Source organism: Panulirus ornatus, chromosome 10 (assembly GCF_036320965.1).
Source record: "Panulirus ornatus isolate Po-2019 chromosome 10, ASM3632096v1, whole genome shotgun sequence".
NCBI classification, from domain to species: Eukaryota; Metazoa; Arthropoda; class Malacostraca; order Decapoda; family Palinuridae; genus Panulirus; species Panulirus ornatus.
The window spans coordinates 6,632,207-6,658,126 of NC_092233.1; the positions used below are offsets into that span (position 1 = coordinate 6,632,207).

Below are 25,920 nucleotides of genomic sequence, written 5' to 3' on the forward strand. Positions count from 1 at the left end.
TTTTCAAGTGTTGGTTACTTTCATGCCTTCACCTTTGGCTGTTATGCTGCACTCTTTTCAAGGTTTGGGCTGCTTTCATGCCTTCCACAGCAACAAACAGGCCAGTATGCTATCATTTTTTTTTTTGTTATTTTTATACATATTTGCCATTTTCTGCTTTAGCAAGGTAGCATCAAGAACAGACAACTGACCCATTGAGGGAAAATCTTCACTTAGCCCCTTCTCTGTTCCATCTTTTGGAAAAGTAAAAACTGGAGGGGAGGATTTCCAGCCCCCCGCTCCCACCCCTTTTAGTCGCCTTCTATAACATGCAGGGAATGTTGGGAAGTATTCTTTCTCCCCTATCCCCAGTATGCTATCTATCTAGCTATATTTCTAGGAACTTGCATCAAGGGGTGGCCACAGCAAAAGAGTCTCCATTTTATGATTGTACTTACATGCTTCTTTTGCATAAACCAATCCATGCAGTCTCCTACCATTTCCCTCCCTTTAGTGCTCTTCCACTGTTTCTCCCCATGTCACAGGTTGTCTTCCTGTAATTATACAGTATACAGTCTCCTTGTAAACTCCCCATCTTGCATTCTATCAACATACCCAAACCACCTTAAAGTATTATGTTTCACACACTCTACAATTCATTCCCATTGTATTCCTTGCCCTACCAAATCTCTCTACACCCCCTCATTACTTTCTTCATTCCATCTTGTCACACCACCTGCTCTCTAATAACACATTTTGAAAGCTTGGAAATAATAATGCTCTGATTTTCAAAAATATTTCTGTAAGAAACACCTAAAATAATTATTTTTTCCATTCAATCCAACCTTGATATGTAAAGCTATACAGAAACATGCAAACACTTGGGTAAAATCAAACATCTCATTGAAAGATAAAAATTATTACTGGAACAGTGTATATACATGCGTCTGTATTCCTCCTGAATAAAAAGCAAAAACAAGGCATAATTTCAGAACAATATTAACAAACACACTTGTATATCTGGCAAATAGTAGCGTATTAGTTGCATAGGATTCATTATTAAAAAATAGAATTTTCATTTATGTAATAAAGTTAACAGCAATATGTATTAGGTATATTTTTATTATCTACATAAAGAGAGTATTTCCTTAAGTGATACCTGTATGTTTCACAATGACTTATAGCTTAGAACATATTACTGATCAACTTTTTAACTTGAAGTATGACGAAGGAGTTTAAAGTTACCCTTAAAACAATTAAATGACTCTTCTGCACTTCCTTGTAGCTGCAGGGAATTTACTGATGGTAATATCATATGTTAATGCCCTCATTCTTAATAGTTAACAATCTCATAATTCAATGATTGACTAGAAGTAACTGGGAAGTTCCTAAATCTACATTATATGAATCGATAATCATTATAAAGATTTGCTTGTTATGATCATATAAAAATCAGATTATAGGATACATTTATTCATTAGAGATTTACCTTGTCATAAATCATACAGCAAAATGAAAGTTCAAACACAGTATCATTCCATTTGTACTGAACAAGATAATATGACTTTTTTTTTTCCTTCATGTACAACTGCTGCTGCTCCCACCATAGTAAGGTAGCATAAGGAACAGACAACAATGGCCTCATTTGCACACTTCTACTCTCTAGCTGTCATGTATATAATCACCAAAACTAGAGCCCACCATCCACAGCAAAGCCCCACATACTATTCTACGGGTTAATATGGCTGCATATCATACCTTGCTTCAACCTACAGATGACATACTACACCCCATATACCACAATGATGAAATTCATTCTACCCCACTGTTTCTTACTCTCTCCTAATGAAGTTCAGGCCCTAATAATCCAAAGCCTCTTTAAACTCATCCTTCCATCTCTTTCTAAGTCTCCCTTTCTCCCTCAACTTCTGGCATGCAGATCCTCTTAGTCAATCTTTCTTTGCTTATCCTGTCCTTATGTCCAAACTATTTCAACACAACCTGCTCAGCTGTCTCAATAATAGTGCACAAACTACCACACCTCTCTTACAATGTCTTTATTTGAATGATCAATCTGGCTCACAGCACATACCAACCTAAGGCATTCCATTTCCTCTGTCCCCCTCCCCACCTTTCTTTCTTTTAAGGGAGAGCTGCCAAAACTCATATTCATACAACACTGCCAGGTCCATTGTTCCTTCAAGTGTAAAAATCTTTTCTGTAAAGGACTCTTACTTCTCCACACACCTCTCAATATAACCAAGGTCTTAGCTCCCCATTCCCACTCTGTGACTCACTTCAGCCCTCCATGGGTCTATCCACAGCCAAGCTCCCAAAGTACTCCTCTTTCTCTATGCCCTCCCCATTTATACTAACTCTTGAAAAATCCCATCTCATCCCCCTACTGCACCACATTACCTGTTTTGTGCTCAACTTCCTTCTTTCACACACTCTCCCAAACTTGGACACCAGCTGCTGGAGTTACTCTCTGGAGTCTGCCACCAAAATATTACCCTTTTACTACAGATTAAAAGACATCAATGTAATAACTTCCAAGCTCCATACTAACTTTAATATATGCTTCGCTGTTTCTTATTTTAAAGTAGGGACAGGCACAGGAGAGCTACATTATATTTACAATTCTAATCCTTTGCTCCAAACATGAAAAGTAAACTTTTACAAAACTTCACAGTACATAAAATTCTCCCATATTCTAGAACAAATAAGTCTAGGCCAGAATGTAAAGGATCTTTGCATCTTTGGCTCTTCTGAACACATACAAACTGTCAAGTACATTAGGCAAGTTTCCTTAGATTACTGCAACTTTCCCATCTGGAAACAGGAATCTTCATTATGCTATGCTTCAATCACCAGAGGAAATTTTCTGTCATTTCCTTAAACAAACCAATATTAATACAAGTAGTAGATCTCCAGTCCATGTATTTGTAAGCAAAAATTCTTATTCAAAATACTGTGCATTTAAGATTTTTGCCATGATGTAAGATATCTGGAAGTTTGAATTTGAGGCAGTTGTGCCCCTTGCTTTCCTCATTTGTTTTTGTTATCTCTGAGGTTTTTGACCTTGTTCTGCTCTTTCCAAGGACAGAACATGGGCATTTTCCACATGAATAAAAAATGTCCAACCCCCAGCACTTTATCTATACTAATCTCTGAACTCAAGCTTTGTCTACAATTGTTTTCTAAAAGCAAAGAAAAGGTAGAATTTTGGCAAAGAACAATAAAGTATATTTCAGTAGTTTTATACAGTATGTATTTACATATACTACATGCAAATAACACCCAAAACCCGAACAACCCCACAAGAAAATTCAGTATCTGTAACATGAAAACATTCATAATTCAAACACTGCTTGGTCCCATGAAATTCAGACTAGAGATCTTCTATATGTATTAGCAATTACAATTTTGTAGTATTGTAGGAATAGCAATCAACATTCCTATACATGCTAATATCAGAATGTAACAATTACGGACATATTTACTTGCATATTTCAAATTGATTTATTTCTGCTTTTTCAAAAGTGCAGTGGATGTTGATCTTAACTGAATAGAAAATTTTTTCTTATTTCTAACATCATATTACATCACAAAACATAAATAATAATGTTTCTAACATTTTACTTCACAAATATAATAAATACATTTCTACAGTAATATAAATTCATAACAACTAAACAATTCTAACATGATAATACATCACAAAACATAAATATTGATATTTGTAATATCATAGTACTTCATCACAACACATAAGTAATATTTAAAATATATTACAAACCCTCCTTGTTTTTTGTTACTTTATTCAAGTGTTTTACTTATAGATTAAGGAAAGAAGTTAATTGAATTCAGGAACAAGGTGGCAAAGGAGTTAAATGTGAGGGTTTTGGAGCAAGGGGACAGGTCTATATATGCAAGGGGTTTAGGAAGCCAAGGAGGTGAGTCAGTTGCCGTTTGCAGATAACACTGCCATGGTGGCAGTCTCAAGACACAAATTCCAAATGCTAGGTCTGAATTTGGGAGAATGTGTTATATGAGGAAGCAGAGGGTTAATGTGAACAATAAGGTAATGAGGTGCAGCAGGGGAGGTGGGGTAAGCGCACAGGATGGTTTGCACTTGAACTTTAATAAACTGGATATGGATAAAATGGAGTGTTTTAGGCAACTGAAAGTGGACATGACAACAAATGAAGTCAAGAGGGCAGAAGTGAATCATAGTGTGAGAGGATTAAGGTCCTGGATGCATTAAGAAACCCTTAAGAGGGGAGCCCAATGTATGTTATGACAAAAATTAACCTTTGAAGGTTAAGTAGTTCTAATGTTACAGAACACATATTAGTCTTGAGCCTTGCATACCAGAGAATGGAAAAGGGTGGATGTGCTGGAAATCAAATACCTCGGGATGATATGTTGTGTGAAGCAGGTTGTGTAAGGGAACATCAGTGTAAGAGTTAGATATAATAGTAAGCACAGTTTGACTAAGAGAGCTAACCATGGTCTGCTGAAGTGGTTTGGACATATGGAAAGAATGAGCAAAATAAGACCTGACTATGAGAATCTACATGTCAAAAGTGGAGGATGCACGAAGACAGGGAAAATAAGAAAGACATGGAAGGATGGGATGAAGGAGGCTTTGGGATATCAGGAGGGTGAAAGGTGTGCATGGGATAGTATGAACTGGATCAATGTGTAATATGCGGGTTATATGATGGAAATGGCAGAAGCAGGGCATGTGAATTGGTCTGTGGGGCTTGGCTTTGGATGGTATACTTTGGTTTCAGTATATTACATATGACCATGTATGAAGTGGATATGTACAAATGAGACCTTTGTTTATTTCTGGTGTTACCTCATTAAGGCAGGAAAAGCAATTAGGCATAAAAAAAATGGAAAAAGTATGCTTGAGACCAGTGCACAACCACAGTCTAAAAAGGATTTAATTTTGTTGGATCAAAAAAGGCAAGGAAGAGGCAAACAATGAAGAAGTTAGATGATGCTTCCAACCCATGAATATTAACAGCAAAACTGATGTCTTGAGTTCTTCCAATGAATTGACAAAATTAAGGATCTCTTAACTGGTACTGATTCAGACAGAGAGCACAGCTCTCTAGTGAAGAGGCTTTCAGCTGTTAAAACAATGCTACAAAGAGCTTTATGGGCAGAAAAAGAAAGCAGCAATTCAGGAAACTCGTGAAGTGTTCTTCAAGAGAAAGGCAGATGACCCACCTGCAAATGTAAATGCAAAGGCGGATGATGTGTATGTCTCTCTGAGTAATTCCACCATCCCCTACCGTAACTCAGCAAGCCTCAATATGCAAGCTTCTCAACCATCTTGTGTAACTGTTTTATGATTTTTACATTACTTAAAGTAACTAGAGATTATACTACCAATTTTTTTTTTTTTTTTTACTAAAAACTGCCTCAGAAATGCAACCCCATCTTCTAACACTGAACTTCTATGCATCGACATTTCGTTGCATTGCTTAAAGTAGCATTATGCATGAAACTCAACCCCAAAGAAAAGCAAGGAGGGTCTGTAATTCATCAGAAAACATGAATAATAATATTCTTATCATATTACTTCATCAGAAAACAAAAATAATATGTCTACCTGCTCTGACCATCAATCATCTTGGGCTGTGATGTGCTAGTATACTGACCTGCTTCAAAGCCTTGCTGGTAAACTGGCAAAGACATTGGAGGCAATGTTTTAAATTCCCAGCTGACGTACGATTCCATATCTTAAACACAAATGTCACTCCCAACTTAACAATACAGTTGGGAAAAAAATATCATGCATCACAGTCATCCACAAATCATCAGAGTGTAAATGCATCATCAGGACGGGAATCCAGATTTACACAGCAACTACTGAAGTCAGTTGAATAAGGGACAATTTCTCTTATAGTAGTGTAAATTTATATTTTGGATGAAAATAAGGTTTTCATTTATTTGTGTAAATAATGTTTTCTGTGTGAATGATATATGAATACATAAAAAAGCTTATAATACATTAAAACATAAAAATACATGGTGTAAAAAGAATATGTAAATGATACATGTGGGGACATGTAAAATCGTAAATGGAAATACTATAATTTGAGTAATAGGTTTCGGTGTATGCAGAATGAAATCAGACCAAGAACAAACCCATAATTATCATAAATACAAGCATCCATGCCACCAGCCAGGGCCCTTCCCTGTCAACTCAGTACCCTCCCACACCAATGCATTGGAAGGTATACTACTTTCTAGGGTATTTTCTTCAATAATGCATGATAGAGATATACTATAAGGGGAAAAATCACACTGGGTGAGCTTCATTTTACACATGTCTCAGCTGTGGAGTTAAATCAAACAGGATTTTCACCCTTCTCTGTATTTCATGCACACAATGAAAAATGTTAGTTTACATCTAAATTTTATCATACTGGAAATCTAAACCAGTTTGTCATGAATCCTTGTCAACCACAAAAGTTTATATAGTACTGCTCTAGCAAGAAGTTTCCCCTTATGATCACCTATGTTAATGATGATGCTGTTTCTAGCTATATTTAAAAGCAGGAAGAATATGTGGTAGTTATCACGACACATTCAAAACTGTTACACAAATTATCTTGTACAACTCAACCAAGCACTTTTTTAAGATATTAAAAAATTTTGGGAAAAAAGTATAGCAGGGGCACCCTAAGAGTCATTTCCATAAAAAAGAATATATGCAGCAAAGAATTCAAGCTTTAAAAAAAAAGAAAAAAAGTGCATTGCACCCTACTTCCAAAGAATAAATTAAACTTTGCAAAGAAAAAATGCCCCCCCCCCAAAAAAAAAAATCATCCCAGTTATCCCATACTTTCAGGATTTCCTGAATGTCAGATACTTAAAAAACTGAATCATAAACAACAGTTATATTCAATTAAAGTAATAAAAATGTACATGACTGCTTAGATAAATGACTTTTACCTGTTCCTGTTTGGAAAGAAATGCATGTGGTTGTTAACAAATGAGGATTTTTTCATCTGTTTCCGGTACTACCTTGCTAACATGGGAAATGAAGGGAAAAAAGAATGTTTAGAGGCACTCATGATATTAACTCATACAGTAATTATTTTCCAGTGAATTAATTTTCACTTGCATAAAACCCTGAAAAATAGCTCCTTCCTATAATTGTTTAAATAATGACTGGTGCTGCTGACAGTAACCAATAACGGTAGTAGTAAAAATGGCATTGGTGATGCTTTACAAGTGGCACACTGCTAGTTATGTTTCTCATCATTCATAATAAACAGAAATCATTCAACATATCATAACAGGTTTTAGGTGGTTTTTCTACCCATGCACCCAATATCAAATATATTCACACGACTTTTGTGCAGCAGTAGGTCAATTATGAAATCAAATCAGAAAAACAAATAAATGAAATTCAATGTAATAATGCACCACAAGACTGATAGGGACCTATGAGGTATGTAATGTTTAATTCTTTTCAAATCACAGAAACACTGATACTCTAACATTAGACTTTTAGAGAGTAAAATATACTCCATTGTTTGTGAGGTGCTCTACCTAAAGTGAAAGCAGCTTTGATGAAAGGAGTAATGCACTGAATACCATTACATTCACACAAAAAGGTATATATGAAGTAATAATTCATAAATAATCAAAATCATGTTGCAGATGCATGATAATTTGATGAGATCACAGTAATATACTATCTATAACCCTGATAAGAAGAAAGCAACATAGATCCACTGAGTCAAATAATAAGCAAGTGAGCATATCACACATTTTGTCTCAGCTTACAAAAATACTTTTAAACACCAACTCAATGCAGATACACAACCATGAATTATATCTCATAAGAAGTATGTTGCACGCAGTACAAAATATCAAAGCTTTCATGAATCAAACTTGCACAAATGGACATTACCTGATTTTTCTCTTCTGTACAACTACAGTTAAATATATAACTATTCATTACAACAAAAGTTCACATGAACAGAAAAAAAAGAAAATTTTGATGTTAATACATTCATATGAATTTATTCAGTTAACATTATTAACTTGAAATAATGACTAAATAAAATATTTAAATTTGTTTATTAGAGATGTAAGTTCTGAAAGTAGAAAAACATCTCTCTGTGGTGGTGTTTCCTGAGCATGATAGATTCTCTATCATATCCCTTGGAAAATCAGGGTCAGGGCTTTCTATCCCATAATATTTCTGGAGAGTAAGCACTGTCCCTCTTCATCCATGGCTGCAGCAGCTTGCTTGTTTAAGGACAACTTTCAGCCAGTCAGTGATAACCACTGGGATCACATCATTAACCCACTCGCCTCTAGATGTTCAGCAGCAAATAATTCACATATCATGGTCATCAATCAAAAACTGGTCACAGTAGGTACAGAGAAAAGGTTTTTCAAAAAAGATAAGGGGATGCAGGGCAGGGTAAGCAAACCAGGACATCAAGGGACATAGCCCTAGAAAGAAAAAGCTTTGCAAGTTTCAAAACCAACATTTCCCTCCAGTCTGTCCCACAAGCATGAAAGCACACCCAAATGAAGAAAGAGGATTTAAGGAAACCTTTCCGGTAAGAAGACTAAAGCCTAAGGTGAAAATTTTACCTTTAATGATGGCTTGGAGGCACATAGGAATGTGTCTCTCCTGAACAAGGAATTCCCAGATCCACATACGATGGATCCATGATATCTTGACGAAAATACTATCTAACTAAAGGTGGTGTAGATGAGTGCTAAAGAATATCTTTCTTGATTTCTTCTAATATAAGGTTTCTAAAAAAGCTGGTGGTAGAGGCCATATATTTCATATGTGCTCTAGTGTATAGCCAAAACTGAGCCAATAAAATGAGTTTCTTAGTTCATGTAGATATATTCCTTTCCAAACAGAATCTCAGGATTCGTTCCAGGGTACACAAATAAAAGGTAACCTCGGTAATCTCTGATGATGTCCAAAAGGCTTCTTAAGAGATTAAACTCAACATAAGGCATGATGCTCTCTTGATAAAGTCTTTCAATGGATGACAACATGGCTGTTTCTAAACTTAATGGTTTTATTCTTGGCCAAAAATATGGTCTGCATTCACCTTTTTCCAAGAGATTATCACCAAAGAAAAGACTCTTGCATTGGAAATAGCTTGTACTTCACTCACTATCCTCTCAGAACCCATGGTTACAAGGAAAAGTTTCCAGAAGAAACCCAGGAGTAAAACTTCCAGAAAAACTATTGTACTGTAGTCTAGGAATTTTGAAAACTCCTAACTTAGCTACAGTGAAGAAACAACAAGGTCTTCTCAAAGAGAAAGACTTAGAAGTTTTATCCTATAACAGAACAAGTTAGATTAATACCAACACCCAAAGATGGGGAGTTCATGAAGGGCACTCTTATCAGAGGCAAAAGTGTTACCAGCCTTATTCTTATCTTGCAAAGGCAAGAGGGGAATTAAAAATAAGGCTAAAGGTATGTCCAAGGCATCATATCTCCCGAAGAAAGACTGAAAGGCTTTCCAAATCAACATTTTTAAGATGGGTAAATGTTGTGTTAATGATCATCTGCAGAAGTGTCTAAGATTATCCATAAAAGTAAATTCCAGAATCCAAGTCTTTGAGATAAGGGTCCTGAAAAAAGGATTAAGCAGTTTAAAAGAATATGAGGTATCAACCATGAAGTACAGCAAAGCTGAAGGAGTCTGGCACCAAGGCTTTTTGTCCCTCTTTAGGGCTACCAGCATTACTAAACTTCAAACTCTAGCTATTCTTAAAACTTTCAGCAGTTGACTGGGGTAAAAAGATAATTCATATCCAAATCTAGTTCCAATGATTCCAATCAAAGGACAGAGCATCTATTGCAAATGCCCCCAAGACTAAATCTGGAGATGCATACATCAGTAGTAATGCATTAGTTCTGGTGGGGTGCCAATCCTATGGTAAGAATCCAAGTGAGCCTCCTTTCCTACACATATTTCTGTTGATATTGTGTCTGATATCAACAGGATATATGTTAAGACAGTAAATACCCCTTGGAGATAAGAGGCTTGGAGAGATATGCCACAGGACATAGCCAAAGAAATAATCTTTTCCACCACCTCTAACAGAAGATGGAATTCACAAGAGCATATCTTTATCAGGCAGTTGAAAAGGAAATCTTATCATTGGAAGTCTTATTATTGTCCACCAAAGACAGAATTATGCACCTCAGACTCATGATGTTCTGTGAGGTGAAAAACCATGGGACCAACAGCTCATTTTTAAAAAGATGATGTCGGTATTCATATCCTAAATAAGGTCAAACCTATTATATGCTTCTCGAGTTTTATTACTAACATAAAAGGTACATATGAAGGCAACAACAGATGGTATCAGAATAAAGATAGATGAGTTACAGAGAATGGATAGAGGCCTTACATTTGCACACCTTAGAAGAAAGAAGAGTGAGGCGGTGCCCTGATTACAAAATTAAGTTTTTAAAACAGACAGATGACATGGGAAGTGAACAGTTCTTCAAAAGATGTAGGGACAGAGCAACCAAAGGATATGACACAAAATCTATGCAAGAAACTCATCAAAAAATACGTAAAGAATTTCTACAGTATAAGAGTGGTGGAGGAGAGTGAAACAGAATGAGTGACAACATGCTTATGCTAAAAGCATATTGTAAATAAATTCAAGAAGTTGCGCAATATGAGAAAATGTTTAAAAGATGGGGCCCTGCGAATGTAAAACTACCTCCTCGTATGAACAGATAATTGCAATGTTTAAGGTCCTAGAATACTAACTAAAGCACATATTAGTACATGATTCTCTTAATACAATGAATAATGAATATCAAAAAACAGAAAAAGGACAATTTTCTATAGGGTCAGGAAAATTGGTATAATAGCAAATGTCCTGTCAGCTAGCAATCCCAGAGAATTGTGTGCTACTGAGTGGGTGGAGCCGAGTGGGTCAATGACATCATCCCTGTTACAGTCTCTGGCTGGCTAAAGGCAGGCCCAAAATGAGCAGGCTACTGCACTTACTGAAGTGGTTAGCAAGGGGTGTGGATAGCTGAGATTTCCTGACCAGAAAGACAGAGATTGGGGTCCAAACCCTGATTTTCCTAAAAATATCCAAGAAAACCTTTTCCAATCTTGCTGGAAAAAAATCTATGGTCTAAATATCATGAAAACAAGGCATCACTCTTGATGAGGCTTAATCATTGTCAACAGAGAGAAAAGAGTAAAGTCATCAAGGACATTTTTGCTGAAAAGAAGTCCACCTTACCCTGCTCCCATATGGAACACAGCCTCAAAGCTGCAGGAGCCCTATACACGAGATCCTAGGGTTACATATTAAACACAAATATCATTTTAAGACTACAGTACAAAGAAAACACAGTATCTGGCATAGGTCTCTTGACATGATTGTCTCACTCTTAAAAAGGAGTTACAACAAAAGAAGATACATCAATTATTTACTATCATTACACTACAATTATGTGTTTGAAACATCTGTCAAGTCTCCTTCCACTCCTCAAGAGTATAAATCATGCTTAATAGTAACAACAACCTCAATAAAACTACAGAATAGCAGCAAGTTTCATAACATCCCTCCTTGATGGCATGTAGCAAAACGAAAAAAGAGAATCCTAACTCAACCTGCCTTTGAAAAGCATAAAAAAGATGCTAACTTACATCAAACATATGAATCACTGTCAGCAGAACCTAAACCATCCTGCTATCATGAGATTACATTACCCTTTTCTTCAACACAAAAGGTCCATAAATCCTTGGTTTATATAATTCCTTACATTTTAATATCACATTCTCTCTCCTCTTCCATCACCACCATAAGTTCACTAAAGCTATATTTCACGGTCTGTTATCTCCAGAGCACTTTTCTGTATTTCAAAAGGTGCTTACCATATAACTCTTTATACTTGATAAAGCCTATAAAGCATACTCACTGTTTCAGTCAATCTTTAAAACCTAATTTTCAATGTGACTCCCTTGAATTCTTATATTTCTTCACTTTCCATGATAAAGATATTCAGAATTATAACCTACCTTAAAAAGTTACTTACACAGCATAATTCACACTGATCAAATCATTCATTTATTCATTCTCTTCTTAATTTCCTATTTTATGAAGTATTAGCCAGCCCTCATTCTTCACATGTTTACTGTTTCCCACATTAATAAGGTAGTGCCAGGAACATATGAAGAATGGCCCCATTTGCTTGCATCTACTCTCTAGCTGCCGTGTATTATGTACCATTATGATCCATTAATGTTTACAAGTCACATACAATTCCCAATTTGCCATCCACCTCTCATCATTATACATCTAAAAATCCTTACCAATTCATATCCTTAATATTCATTCCTTAGCAGTCATTTAAGACATCCACCACCTACCATTATTCCATAAATGGCAACCAAACAGAAAAAATATGATTTCCAGCAAGCATCTTACTAATCACAACCAGTAAAGTATATTAGAGGTGAAAGTACTTGAGAAACTGCTGTGGCGTTATGGAGATGCAGATAATATTAGACTTAACTTCTTCCACTTGGTCTTCAACTGAAACACTAGGATCTGTGTCAGTCCGGCAAGGATGGCCATATGATTCCCAAAACATACAGCTGCAATTCCGACAGAGGCAAAGTTTTTCTGCATAATCCTCTCGCAACCCGTAGGTCCTGAGAAGATAAAAACTTTAATCTTTCAGGACAATGAATACATGAAATCATTTTGGAAATGACCAAGAACTTTAGACATATCTGAAAAACTTCAGATGTACAAGAAGAAGTTTATATATAAAAGAAAAACTTAAAATCCACTAGAAAGTGAGTCAAATTTTAAAGTAAAAGAGGAATAGCCATTAGGACAGACTCCTTTACTTTTGATTCTATCACACAAGTACACAGAACAAGAATCTACTGAAATGTGTAAGTAGTACTCCATGAAAGGTCAAATCAGTCTTTTGTACAATTGGAGTAAGTGCTCTGTAAAGAATGACTGTCAGCATCTGAACAAGCTTATCAGTTTTTAAAAGCAAACTTACTTATTTGTGAAATGTGGGGTCTACAAGATACGTCAATCATTATGGTGATATGAAGTATGTTAAATGCACTGAGTGGCAGAATTACAATCATTAAACAGATGTGAAAGTTGTGAAAGCTTTAGAAAGAGAACCAAACAGAAATTGGGTTTTTGAGGTGTTACACTTAAACCTTATGATTTGGATGGAGTAGCTGACCTCATATGAGGACCAGTTCTTGAAATGACTGTCTCCACCTTAACTGCGAAATGTACATCCACTTATACTTGTAGCGACTTCCCATTCATTGTTTCCAAACTACAGCCTAAACTTTCTCCATACACTAGAAAGTATTTTTTCATGCTTGATTCCCATTTCCTGTGCCAGCACCAGGAACAGACAAAGAAAGGCCACATCTGCTTGCATCCATTCCTCAGCTGTCATGTGTAATGCACTGAAACTACAGCTCCCTATCCACATCCAGGCCCCACAAAACTTTCCATGGTATATCTTGTATGCTTCACATGCCCTGGTTCAGTCCACTGACAGCATGTTGACGCCATTATACCACATTGCTCCAACTCACTATGTCCCATGTATGTCTTTCACCCTCAAAATTTCTTTCACCCCATCCTTTCATCTCAAATTTGGTCTCCTCATTCTCCATATTCTTTCCACTTCTGATACACATACCTTCTTTGTCAACCTTTCATCACTTATTTTCTCCATATGTAAAAACCATTTCAGCACATCCTCTTCAGCTCTCTCAACCACACTCTTTTTATTACCACACATCTCTCTTACCCTTTCATTACTTATTTAATCAAACCATATCACACTACACATGTCCTCAATTTCATTTCTAAACATCCATATCAAGATGCCTGTATGAAATCTGCACCCTTGTGTTCTGTAATAATTTTTGTTGTGTCACTCGTACAAGATAAAACATTTTTCTCTTGTAAAAACTTTTAGCAACCATCCTTGTTTGTGAAAGAAAAAAAAACCCATATAACTCACTTTGTATTCCTGAAAATACTCATGGAGTACCTTACACAAATGGAAGTAGTGCAACAAGTTCAAGACCTACAGCCCTTGTAAAAAATGACTCAGCATCTTGAAGTGTAATCAGAACTTTACTCTTTAATTAATCATAAGAACATGCTTAAAACTTTTTTCCTATTATTTTGAACATTTGGCTCCAGTGTGCATGCAAAATTAATGCAATTACCTCACCAAATGTTTTCCTTGATTATGCCGCCCAAAGTGGGAAATCCTATCTTAATCTGAATCTATTTCATCCAAATCTACGTATGTTGTTACTACAAGCTAGAAATGGAGTGTGCAGCAGATGTTATGGACAGGAAGAACTGAAGGAATACAAAGCTAATTCAACTTCATAACCTAAAGCAGAGGACCTAAACTAAAGGATGAGTGGATGTCTTCAAGGCAAAGAATGTTATAAAACTTGTAGAGTTAGAAGGACGGAGTACATAAGAGAAAATCTGGGGCAGCTGTGAGAATAATCAACAGCCAGATGACATTAAAGTTTGGAGATTCCCAGTCCACAAGAATGCACCAGGCATATTAGAGCCAGAATAAGCATCAATTTCTCCTCTGTATGAACTATAGATGAAGATTATGGTTGAATATTCAAAAAGGTCCATCATTAGACACTTGGGTCCTTAGGATCAGTTAGACATCAATCAACAGGGATACTAGCTTGACGGTGTTCAAGAGAAGAAAGATCAGCAGGAAGACTGGGAATTTTAGCAAAGTAAATGGAAAAAAGTCAGATCTTGCTGGAGGGTGAAAGTTGACTAGTACCCACATTCTCCAACTCACTGACAACAGTCAAACAAACTCCAGATATTTCTTGCATTCTACCCTGCCATAAACTTGGAGTTATATGCATAATAAAGTGCTATTTACATTTAACTTTTGTCCTGTGATATTTATGATTAATCTTGAAAACTTTTAACATGTTGAACAAAATATATGAATCCCTGGTAAGAACTGGGCTAAAAATTAGTAGACTGCAGAATATGGCTTTATTTTTTCATGAATTAAAAAGGTAGAGCTAGAGTTGTTCTCCCATTTGCCTGTTAAGAGTGAAGCACTAAGCACTAAAAGGCTATGAAACAGCACTGGAGTTCACCAATTATGGAGATTCTTTTGCCATGGCAATCCCCTTGAGGGAGTTTCAGATGGGAGTGGGCACAAAAGACATACCTATATACATAGGTAGATAGACAGGGCAAATTTTTAATAAATTTGTATATAATCAAATGGGAAACATTTGTATCTTTATTACAAATGCCAAATGATGGTATGCTGAACCAGCTCAAAAAAATCCCCATTCAGGTTATCCAAGAAAACCTGTTGAACAATAAATATGAATCCCCTGCAGCAGCTGGGATAAAAATCAAGGAAACTTTATTAAAGATTTATTTCTTCATAAATAAAAAATTTACAAGAAATATGTTTTTCATCAAATGGGAAACATTTGTGTTTTCATAAAAGCTGCCAACTGATGGTCTGCTGAACTAGCTCAAAAATATCACCATTAACCTTATCTAGGAATGTAGATAAAATTCTTTCATAAGTTAAAGAGGTATGGAAAATTATCAATAAATCTGTTTTTCATTAAAATGTGAAAAAGCTGTACTTTCATAAAAGCTGCCAAATGATGGTATGATGAACCAGTTAAACAAAACCACAATTAAGCTACCTTTGGAATGTAAACAGCATGAATAAATAATAAATAAAAAAAATACTGGATTAACAGTACAAAAAAAACTCCAGGATTTTAATAATAAGGTGAGCTCTGTTTTACGCAAAAGAGAAGGATTGTTGAATAGTCTGTATCTGGATTACCAGAGAGCATGTGAGACAACTGCATGGGAGGCTGATGAAGAAGTTGGATTACCAGGCAGCAATAAGGGGGATGGGAAGAGAGTATGCATGTGCAGGAATCTTTTCGACTGAAAAAGTGGGCAGAGGTCACCAGTGGAGTGCTGCAGGGTTCTGCTCTGGTACTATTTCTTTTCCTAATTTATGTAAATGACTCACCATTGGGCATGGATTCTTACATGAATATATTTGCGTATGAATCAGAGGTTTTGAGGTAAGTCAAAAGTGAGGAGGATTGCATCAATTTACAAGGGGACCTAAACACATCACAAAGTTGGTCTGATATGTGGTTGATGAAATCTAACCCAAGTAAATGTAAATAAATGAGGATGGGATATTAAAAGGCCTAAATATGAATATTATCTATCATGAAATAAGTTCCAGGGATCTGTATGTGAGAGAGATTTGAGAGTTGACTTTGTTCCTAACCTGTCTTAAGAGTCCTACATTAGGGGAATAGTTAGGGAAATAAATTGTCTGCTGACAAGTATTAGAATAACATTCAAGTACATATTAATGTCCTACATAAGGCCCAAATTAGAGTAAGCTTCTCAGGTTTGGTCATCATATCTGCAGAAACACAAAGAGCTAAAGAGAAAGTCCACAGGAAAGTACCAAAAATAGTAACAGAATTTTGAGAGCTGAGTTACAGGAGTATTCTGATCAAAACCTCTGATAACACAGACAGTGAAGAGTTCTTCAAATGAAGGAGGGATAGAACCAGAGGACATAACAAGCATTTAAGCAAGAAACTTGCTAAAAGAGATGTAAAGAAGTAACTTTTAAGAATATAAGAGAGACAGACTTAAGGAATAAACTGAAAGACAGTGTGGTCAAAGCAAAAGGGATACAGAAATTCAAAAAGTTGAATGATAAAAGAAAATGTCCAAAGACTTGGGGTCCCATCAATGTAAAACTCCCTCCCCCTAAAGTATAAATAGGTAATCACAAAGTATATCACATTATCTATGGTCTGAAAGAAAGTGACAAAATACATCACACACTGCATCCTATAGGATCAGTTGACTTCTCTTTACAAATGAGCACTTACCTCCTTAGTCTGTCATATATTCGTTGCCAATTCTTCTGAACTTGCAACTCTTTGTGCATCTGAATAACATGCTCTATCTGGGCAGGTGTCCAATGAAACCGGCACAGCTGACGCCAAATACTTTTTTCTTCACTTACTTTTGCCATCAGACTGTATGCTTCACCAGCAGACTGAAATATACCTTCACCACTTAAATGTGCATTTATCTAAGCTCTACGCACTTATTTGAAATATGGTATTCAATCTGATAAATATAATTTACTTCACATCCCACATAACAATAAAGGAAGTCACACAACTATTGTACAACTGAATTCCTATTAATCAAGATATATCATTTGGAGTTTTCTGCAATTCTACTGTTCTTGGGATTCCTGATGCAACATAAAGCTATTCATTAATGACATATCATTAATCTTTTCTTGCATCACAAATATGAATAATATGTAATCCCCTAGGAAGTATACAGTACTGCATAAAATTATGGCATACCAAATCTCTTTCTTAAGTATTCAGAATCCCATTCCCTTCTTTTTGATCACCCATATAGATTTTGCTGTTGGTGTCCTAAAAGACTCATAACTGGCCCTCTTTTCTCAAGTTTTTTGGTGATTTGTTTTGTCTTAGCCCTCAATATCTCCTAAGCCTTTGACAGGGTTTGGCATGTCTTTGCTTTCTAAACTACATTCATTTAGTTACCATAATTTTCTCTATTCATTAATGCACAGCTTCCTTTCTGGCCATTCCATTGCAGTAGTCATTGATAGAATGACCCTTCTTATCCTACCAACTGTAACATTCCTCAGGGTTTTGTCCAATCACATAATATTTTTCCACTCTCTACACATGAGGTACTCTACCACTATTCCCTCTAATGTTGATGATTCCGTCTTGCTTACTTCAACTTAGTTTCCCTTGTCTCCTCCTATGAATACTCATTCTCTTCTTTTACAAACTATATTTCCTTTCTCCATGCAGACCTGTGCAACATCTTTGAATGGGAAAGCTGTGACCTTGTTAAATCTAACAGTGCTAAACTGCAATTCCTCCTTATACCTTACTCATTTCCCTCTGATCAGTTTTAAAGAACCACAATTCAACTCTGCAAAAATATAAAAATGTTGAGCATATCCATAACAAAGGTGTGTTCATCAACATTAAAGCAATCATCTCATTACTTCCTAAATTTCCTCATATTTCAATCCATGCCTCCTCCCAATTTTTTTAAGAAAATGAGGCATTCTAATGATATAACTAGTGCAAACTCCATGGCTCAGATAGCATACCTCCTCAAGTTTAAAGGAGTATGCCTCTGAGATAGCTCCAACCCTTGCTTGCCTATTTCACCTCTGTCTAAACACCTACATGCTTCCTTCCTCCTGGAAGCACGCCTTAGTGTAACCCATCCCTAAGGAAGGAAACCCCGCTAACTATCACCCACATGCTCTCACTTCTGTTACCTCAAAATCATTTGAGTTTCTCCTTCCCTCATTTCTCAAACACTGAAATCCTACTCCCTTCTCTCTGATCACTGGCATGAATTTTGCAAAGCCAGCTCTATTGGTGATCTCCTCTACATGATTCACTTCTGGGAGTTTAGTGATACTTTTGTCACAGCCCTAAGACATCTCTAAAGCATTTGACAAAATGTGGTACAAGTCTGTCTATCTATCTATCTATCTAGTTATCTATCTATCCATACTTCTGATGCCTGTTCCCTCCATGAACTCCTATCAAGGGGGTGGCCACAACAAAAGTCTCCACCTGTCCTTACACTCCTCCCTTACATACACCATTCCAAGCATTCTTCCCCCATTTCTCTCCCTCCAGTACTCTTCCATTCTCTTTCCCCATATCAAAGATGGTCTCCCACTCACAACAACCTCTTTAATCATAATATCATACACTCTCCTTTTAAACTCCCTATCTTGCAATCTCTCCACATGCCCAAATTACCATAAAGTATTACGTTGCACCCATTCTAACACTTCCCACCTCTTTCCCTTTGCATTCCTGCCATACCAATCTCTCATACACCCATTCATTGCTTTCTTTATTCCATTTACTCACACCACATGCTCCTCTCAAATAACTCATTGCCACAGCCTGGATTCTTGACCTCTGTGACTCATCCAATGTCCATGTTTCAGCTGCATAGGTGAGGGTTGGGAGGACTATAATGTCACTTAAACTTTTTCTCGCATCCACTCTTACATCACTAACCTTCATTATTCTCTTAAGGGACCTTATTCTGTAGTGCTGTCTCTCTTACTTCTTCAATATCACCAAACTTAACCAAGATATCTCCCAAATACTTAAATTCTCTCAATTCTTTCAGTCTTTCAGCCCCATATCTATAAAACAGTTTATACTTTCTCCTCTCACTCTTGGGGGCTCTGCAAAATCTATACTTTCACTCTGCTTCCTTTCAAACACTATTACTTTACTTTTACTTGCATTCAACTTCAATTGCCTATGCTTACACACATTATAAAACACACTATTTTCTGCAACTCCTCTTCATTTTCAGCAAACAAAACATTATCATCCAAAAGCAGGCTTGTCACTAGCCATCATATCTCACCATCACACTCCATCTCTGCACCCCTCTTCCTTAGTTTTGCTTCCATCTATCTTATCAGTCCATGTGAAAAAGCCGCAGTGACACCACACGGCCCTGCCTCACCCCCACATGCTCACTGGAACTTTTGCTCAACTTTCCATCCAGTCTTACACAAGCATTTCCTCCTTTACAGAAGGCTTTCACACAATTCAACAGTTGTCTTCATACCCCATATATAATTAACACATCCTATAAAGCATTCCACATGACTCATACACCTCCAGCTCAATAAAAGCTGCATACAGACTCTTCCCTTTTGCTAGATACATTTCCACAGTCATTAAAGCAGCATACAGCTTCTTAGCTTTCACTAAGGACTTTCCCACAGTCATTCTTACCACAAAAATCCAATCAAGAAATTCCCTAAAACCCCTTTTACTCCTCATTATTCAGCATTCAGTCACTTCCATCACTCTATCAAGCAACATTCTTGAATACACTTTTCCTGAAGTACTTAAAAGACTTATTCCCCCGTAATTTCTACATACATCTTAAGCTTCTTTTCCTTTGGATAAAGGAACAATAATATGTTTAACTCAATCTTCTGGCACATATTTCTGCAACTATGATAAATTACATATCAAATACATTCACTCTATCACACTTTCTCCTCCATACTTCAACATTTCAATTATATTCTCATCCACTTCAGCAAATTGCCTCTCCTTCCTTTAACTTCACTATTGTACATTTTACCTCTCTTCTTACTATAAGCCCCTGCACTTCGATCCTTTTCCTTTTATCCTTCATATCCATACATGTAACAACTGCTGCCTCACCTCCCATATTCATCAGTTCTTCACAGCACTCTTTCCATCTTCCTTTCAATTCTCCTTTTGATTGAGAAACCCCCTTCCTTACTTCTTACATTTACATATACACTCTTACATCCACCTCTTTCCTTTTTCACCTCTGTCCAATACAATTTCTTATTTTCCTTAAACTTTTCACCCAACTTTCTTCCACAATCTTCATGTACTCTTTGCTTTCCTGTAACAGCTCCTTAATAATTCACTTACACATCTTCCTCCTCCTTTGCTGAACTTCCATTAGCACACCCAAGCATTCTACCACATGTGTTTTTCTTCTCTTCCACAATTTTAATCTCATACATCCAACACGCATTTCCACTTTTATTCTTATGTCTCACAACCTTGCATCTAACAACTAATTCTACAACTTTTAACAGTCTTTTTCTAAACATTTTAAACACCTCATTCACACATGACTGCAGTCCTACATTCACAGTACGTTCACCTAAATTTTTTGTCACCCTTCTTTCGTTCTCTCGAATTCATCTTCTCACTTAATAACACTTTTACCTCTCCATTTTTCCTTGCACCAGACATCCACTTCTCCCTGATCCTCACTTACACAAGAACTAAATGGTCAGAATCTCTAATGAATCATCTCACAACTCTAGCACTAAACACAACCTTTCTCAGCCAAACATCCACCGCCACATAATCAATCAAACGCTTTTCGTATTCTCTTCCATCATCTCTCATCTACATATATCTGTGTCATCTTGTGCTAAAAAAAGGTGTTTGCAACAAAAAAAACCCTCTCAGCACATACATCCACAAGATAACTTCCATTCTCATTTACTCCAGGCACTCTTTTTCTTTGGATAAAGGAACAATAATATGTTTAACTCAATCTTCTGGCACAAATTTCTGCTAATTTCATCACATCCTACCTTTGCATTCACATAATCCATTACAACCATCTTCCTCTCCTTCTCAACTCCATCTATGCAGTAATTCACATATCTCTGGAAATGATTCATTCATCCTCATCTCAAACAGTATTCATATTCACAGGTACAAAAACACTTAACCTTGCATATTTCAAAATCCCACTCTCTACTTTCATCATCCACACAATTCTTGATCTCTGCTTTTTAAACTACCTTCATTTGATTTTTCTGCTTCTCTATCCCTAATAGATAGTCTCCTCCCTAGCCATTCCATTGAAATAGTCAATGATAAAAGACTTACCAATCAAATCTTATTAACCAAGCATTCCTCATGGTTCTGGCCTACTGCCCACTCTCTTCTCTCAATAAATGATCCTCTTCTACTTCTAACCCTATTCACTTTCATGAGGTAGAATCCACTTTACACTCTTCAACTCACTTCCCCTCCTCTACTCCTTCTAATACTTGTTCTCCCTCAACTTGGAACTGTGCTGCATCTCACAGTGGGGAAGCAGTAACCTATTTAGATTCAATTGTATTAAAATGCAATTTCTCCCTATATATATATATATATATATAGTCAGTTGTTGTTCGCTAATGATACAGCGCTGGTGGCTGATTCATGTGAGAAACTGCAGAAGCTGGTGACTGAGTTTGGTACAGTGTGTGAAATAAGAAAGTTAAGAGTAAATGTGAATAAGAGCAAGGTAATTAGGTACAGTAAGGTTGAGGGTCAATTGGGAGGTAAGTTTGAATGGAGAAAAACTGGAGGAAGTAAAGTGTTTTAGATATCTGGGAGTGGATCTGGCAGTGGATGGAACCATGGAAGTGGAAGTGGATCATAGGGTGGGGGAGGGGGCGAAAATCCTGGAGCCTTGAAGAATGTGTGGAAGTCGAGAACATTATCTCGGAAAGCAAAAATGGGTATGTTTGAAGGAATAGTGGTTTCAACAATGTTGTATGGTTGTGAAGGCGTGGGCTATGGATAGAGTTGTGCGCAGGAGGATGGATGTGCTGGAAATGAGATGTTTGAGGACAATGTGTGGTGTAAGGTGGTTTGATTGAGTAAGTAACGTAAGGGTAAGAGAGATGTGTGGAAATAAAAAGAGCGTGGTTGAGAGAGCAGAAGAGGGTGTTTTGAAATGGTTTGGGCACATGGAGAGAATGAGTGAGGAAAGATTGACCAAGAGGATATATGTGTTGGAGGTGGAGGGAACGAGGAGAAGTGGGAGACCAAATTGGAGGTGGAAAGATGGAGTGAAAAAGATTTTGTGTGATCGGGCCTGAACATGCAGGAGGGTGAAAGGAGGGCAAGGAATAGTGTGAATTGGATCGATGTGGTATACCGGGGTTGACGTGCTGTCGGTGGATTGAATCAGGGCATGTGAAGCGTCTGGGGTAAACCAGGGAAAGCTGTGTAGGTATGTATATTTGCGTGTATGGACGTATGTATATACATGTGTATGGGGGTGGGTTGGGCCATTTCTTTCGTCTGTTTCCTTGCGCTACCTCGCAAACGCGGGAGACAGAAAAAAAAAAAAAAAAAAAATATATATATATATATATATATATATATATATATATATGCACAAGACCGGGTTATAGTGATGGGTGATTTGAATGCAAAGGTGAGTAATGTGGCAGTTGAGGGAATAATTGGTATATATGGGGTGTTCAGTGTTGTAAATGGAAATGGTGAAGAGCTTGTAGATTTATGTGCTGAAAAAGGACTGGTGATTGGGAATAATTGGTTTAAAAAGCGAGATATACATAAGTATACGTATCTAAGTAGGAGAGATGGCCAGAGAGCGTTATTGGATTACATGTTAATTGACAGGCGTGCAAAAGAGAGACTTTTGGATGTTAATGTGCTGAGAGGTGCAACTGGAGGGATGTCCGATCATTATCTTGTGGAGGCTAAGGTGAAGATTAGTATGGGTTTTCAGAAAAGAAGAGTGAATGTTGGGGTAAGGAGGGTGGTGAGAGTAAGTGAGCTTGGGAAGGAGACTTGTGTGAGGAAGTACCAGGAGAGACTGAGTACAGAATGGAAAAAGGTGAGAACAATGGAAGTAAGGGGAGTGGAGGAGGAATGGGATGTATTTAGGGAATCAGTGATGGAGTGCGCAAAAGATGCTTGTGGCATGAGAAGCGTGGGAGGTGGGTTGATTAGAAAGGGTAGTGAGTGGTGGGATGAAGAAGTAAGATTATTAGTGAAAGAGAAGAGAGAGGTATTTGGACGATTTTTGCAGGGAAAAAATGCAATTGAGTGAGAGATGTATACAAGAAAGAGACAGGAGGTCAAGAGAAAGGTGCAAGAGGTGAAAAAGAGGGCAAATGAGAGTTGGGGTGAGAGAGTATCATTAAATTTTAGGGAGAATAAAAAGATGTTCTGGAAGGAGGTAAATAAAGTGCATAAGACAAGGGAGCAAATGGGAACTTCAGTGAAGGGCACTAATGGGGAGGTGATAACAAGTAGTGGTGATGTGAGAAGGAGATGGAGTGAGTATTTTGAAGGTTTGTTAAATGTGTTTGATAATAGAGTGGCAGATATAGGGTGTTTTGGTCGAGGTGGTGTGCAAAGTGAGAGGGTTAGGGAAAATGATTTAGTAAACAGAGAAGAGGTAGTAAAAGCTTTGCAGAAGATGAAAGCCGGCAAGGCAGCAGGTTTGGATGGTATTGCAGTGGAATCTATTAAAAAAGGGGGTGACTGTATTGTTGACTGGTTGGTAAGGTTATTTAATGTATGTATGACTCATGGTGAGGTGCCTGAGGATTGGCGGAATGCGTGCATAGTGCCATTGTACAAAGGCAAAGGGGATAAGAGTGAGTGCTCAAATTACAGAGGTATAAGTTTGTTGAGTAGTCCTGATAAATTATATGGGAGGGTATTGACTGAGAGGGTGGAGGCATGTACACAGCATCAGATTGGGGAAGAGCAGCGTGGTTTCAGAAGTGTTAAAGGATGTGTAGATCAAGTGTTTGCTTTGAAGAATGTATGTGAGAAATACTTAGAAAAGCAAATGGATTTGTATGTAGCATTTATGGATCTGGAGAAGGCATACGATAGAGTTGATAGAGATGCTCTGTGGAAGGTATTAAGAATATATGGTGTGGGAGGCAAGTTGTTAGAAGCAGTGAAAAGTTTTTATCGAGGATGTAAGGCATGTCTACGTGTAGGAAGAGAGGAAAGTGATTGGTTCTCAGTGAATGTAGGTTTGCAGCAGGGGTGTGTGATGTCTCCATGGTTGTTTAATTTGTTTATGGATGGGGTTGTTAGGGAGGTGAATGCAAGAGTCTTGGAAAGAGGGGCAAGTATGAAGTCTGTTGGGGATGAGAGAGCTTGGGAAGTGAGTCAGTTGTTGTTTGCTGATGATACAGCGCTGGTGGCTGATTCATGTGAGAAACTGCAGAAGCTGGTGACTGAGTTTGGTAAAGTGTTTGAAAGAAGAAAGTTAAGAGTAAATGTGAATAAGAGCTAGGTTATTAGGTACAGTAGGGGTGAGGGTCAAGTCAATTGGGAGGTAAGTTTGAATGGAGAAAAACTGGAGGAAGTAAAGTGTTTTAGATATCTGGGAGTGGATCTGGCAGCGGATGGAACCATGGAAGCGGAAGTGGATCATAGGGTGGGGGAGGGGGCGAAAATCCTGGGAGCCTTGAAGAATGTGTGGAAGTCGAGAACATTATCTCAGAAAGCAAAAATGGGTATGTTTGAAGGAATAGTGGTTCCAACAATGTTGTATGGTTGCGAGGTGTGGGCTATGGATAGAGTTGTGCGCAGGAGGATGGATGTGCTGGAAATGAGATGTTTGAGGACAATGTGTGGTGTGAGGTGGTTTGATCGAGTAAGTAACGTAAGGGTAAGAGAGAAGTGTGGAAATAAAAAAAGCGTGGTTGAGAGAGCAGAAGAGGGTGTTTTGAAATGGTTTGGGCACATGGAGAGAATGAGTGAGAAAAGATTGACCAAGAGGATATATGTGTCGGAGGTGGAGGGAACGAGGAGAAGTGGGAGACCAAATTGGAGGTGGAAAGATGGAGTGAAAAAGATTTTGTGTGATCGGGGCCTGAACATGCAGGAGGGTGAAAGGAGGGCAAGGAATAGAGTGAACTGGATCAATGTGGTATACCGGGGTTGACGTGCTGTCAGTGGATTGAATCAGGGCATGTGAAGCGTCTGGGGTAAACCATGGAAAGCTGTGTAGGTATGTATATTTGCGTGTGTGGACGTACGTATATACATGTGTATGGGGGTGGTTTGGGCCATTTCTTTCGTCTGTTTCCTTGCGCTACCTCGCAAACGCGGGAGACAGCGACAAAGCAAAAAAATATATATATATATATATATATATATATATATATATATATATATATATATATATATATATATATATATATATGGAAAAAGGTGAGAACAATGGAAGCAAGGGGAGTGGGGGAGGAATGGGATGTATTTAGGGAATCAGTGATGGATTGCGCAAAAGATGCTTGTGGCATGTGAAGAGTGGGAGGTGGGTTGATTAGAAAGGGTAGTGAGTGGTGGGATGAAGAAGTAAGAGTATTAGTGAAAGAGAAGAGAGAGGCATTTGGACGATTTTTGCAGGGAA

General features: G+C 37.4%; 1 protein-coding gene across 4 annotated transcripts in view; it reads right to left on the reverse strand.

The window, feature by feature from the left end:
* Positions 1-1,874: 1,874 nt before the first annotated feature.
* The window catches only part of LOC139750757 (F-box only protein 25), a 92,847-nt gene continuing 68,801 nt past the window's right edge, over positions 1,875-25,920 (reverse strand). For all 4 annotated transcript variants that reach the window (XM_071665468.1, XM_071665467.1, XM_071665471.1 and 1 more), the window contains exons 6-7: positions 16,998-17,167; positions 1,875-12,692 (exon numbers count right to left, since the gene is read on the reverse strand). In XM_071665468.1, coding sequence (XP_071521569.1) covers positions 12,488-12,692; positions 16,998-17,167 — 375 coding nt within the window. In that variant the 3' untranslated portion in view covers positions 1,875-12,487. The remainder of the gene's footprint in view (positions 12,693-16,997; positions 17,168-25,920) is intronic.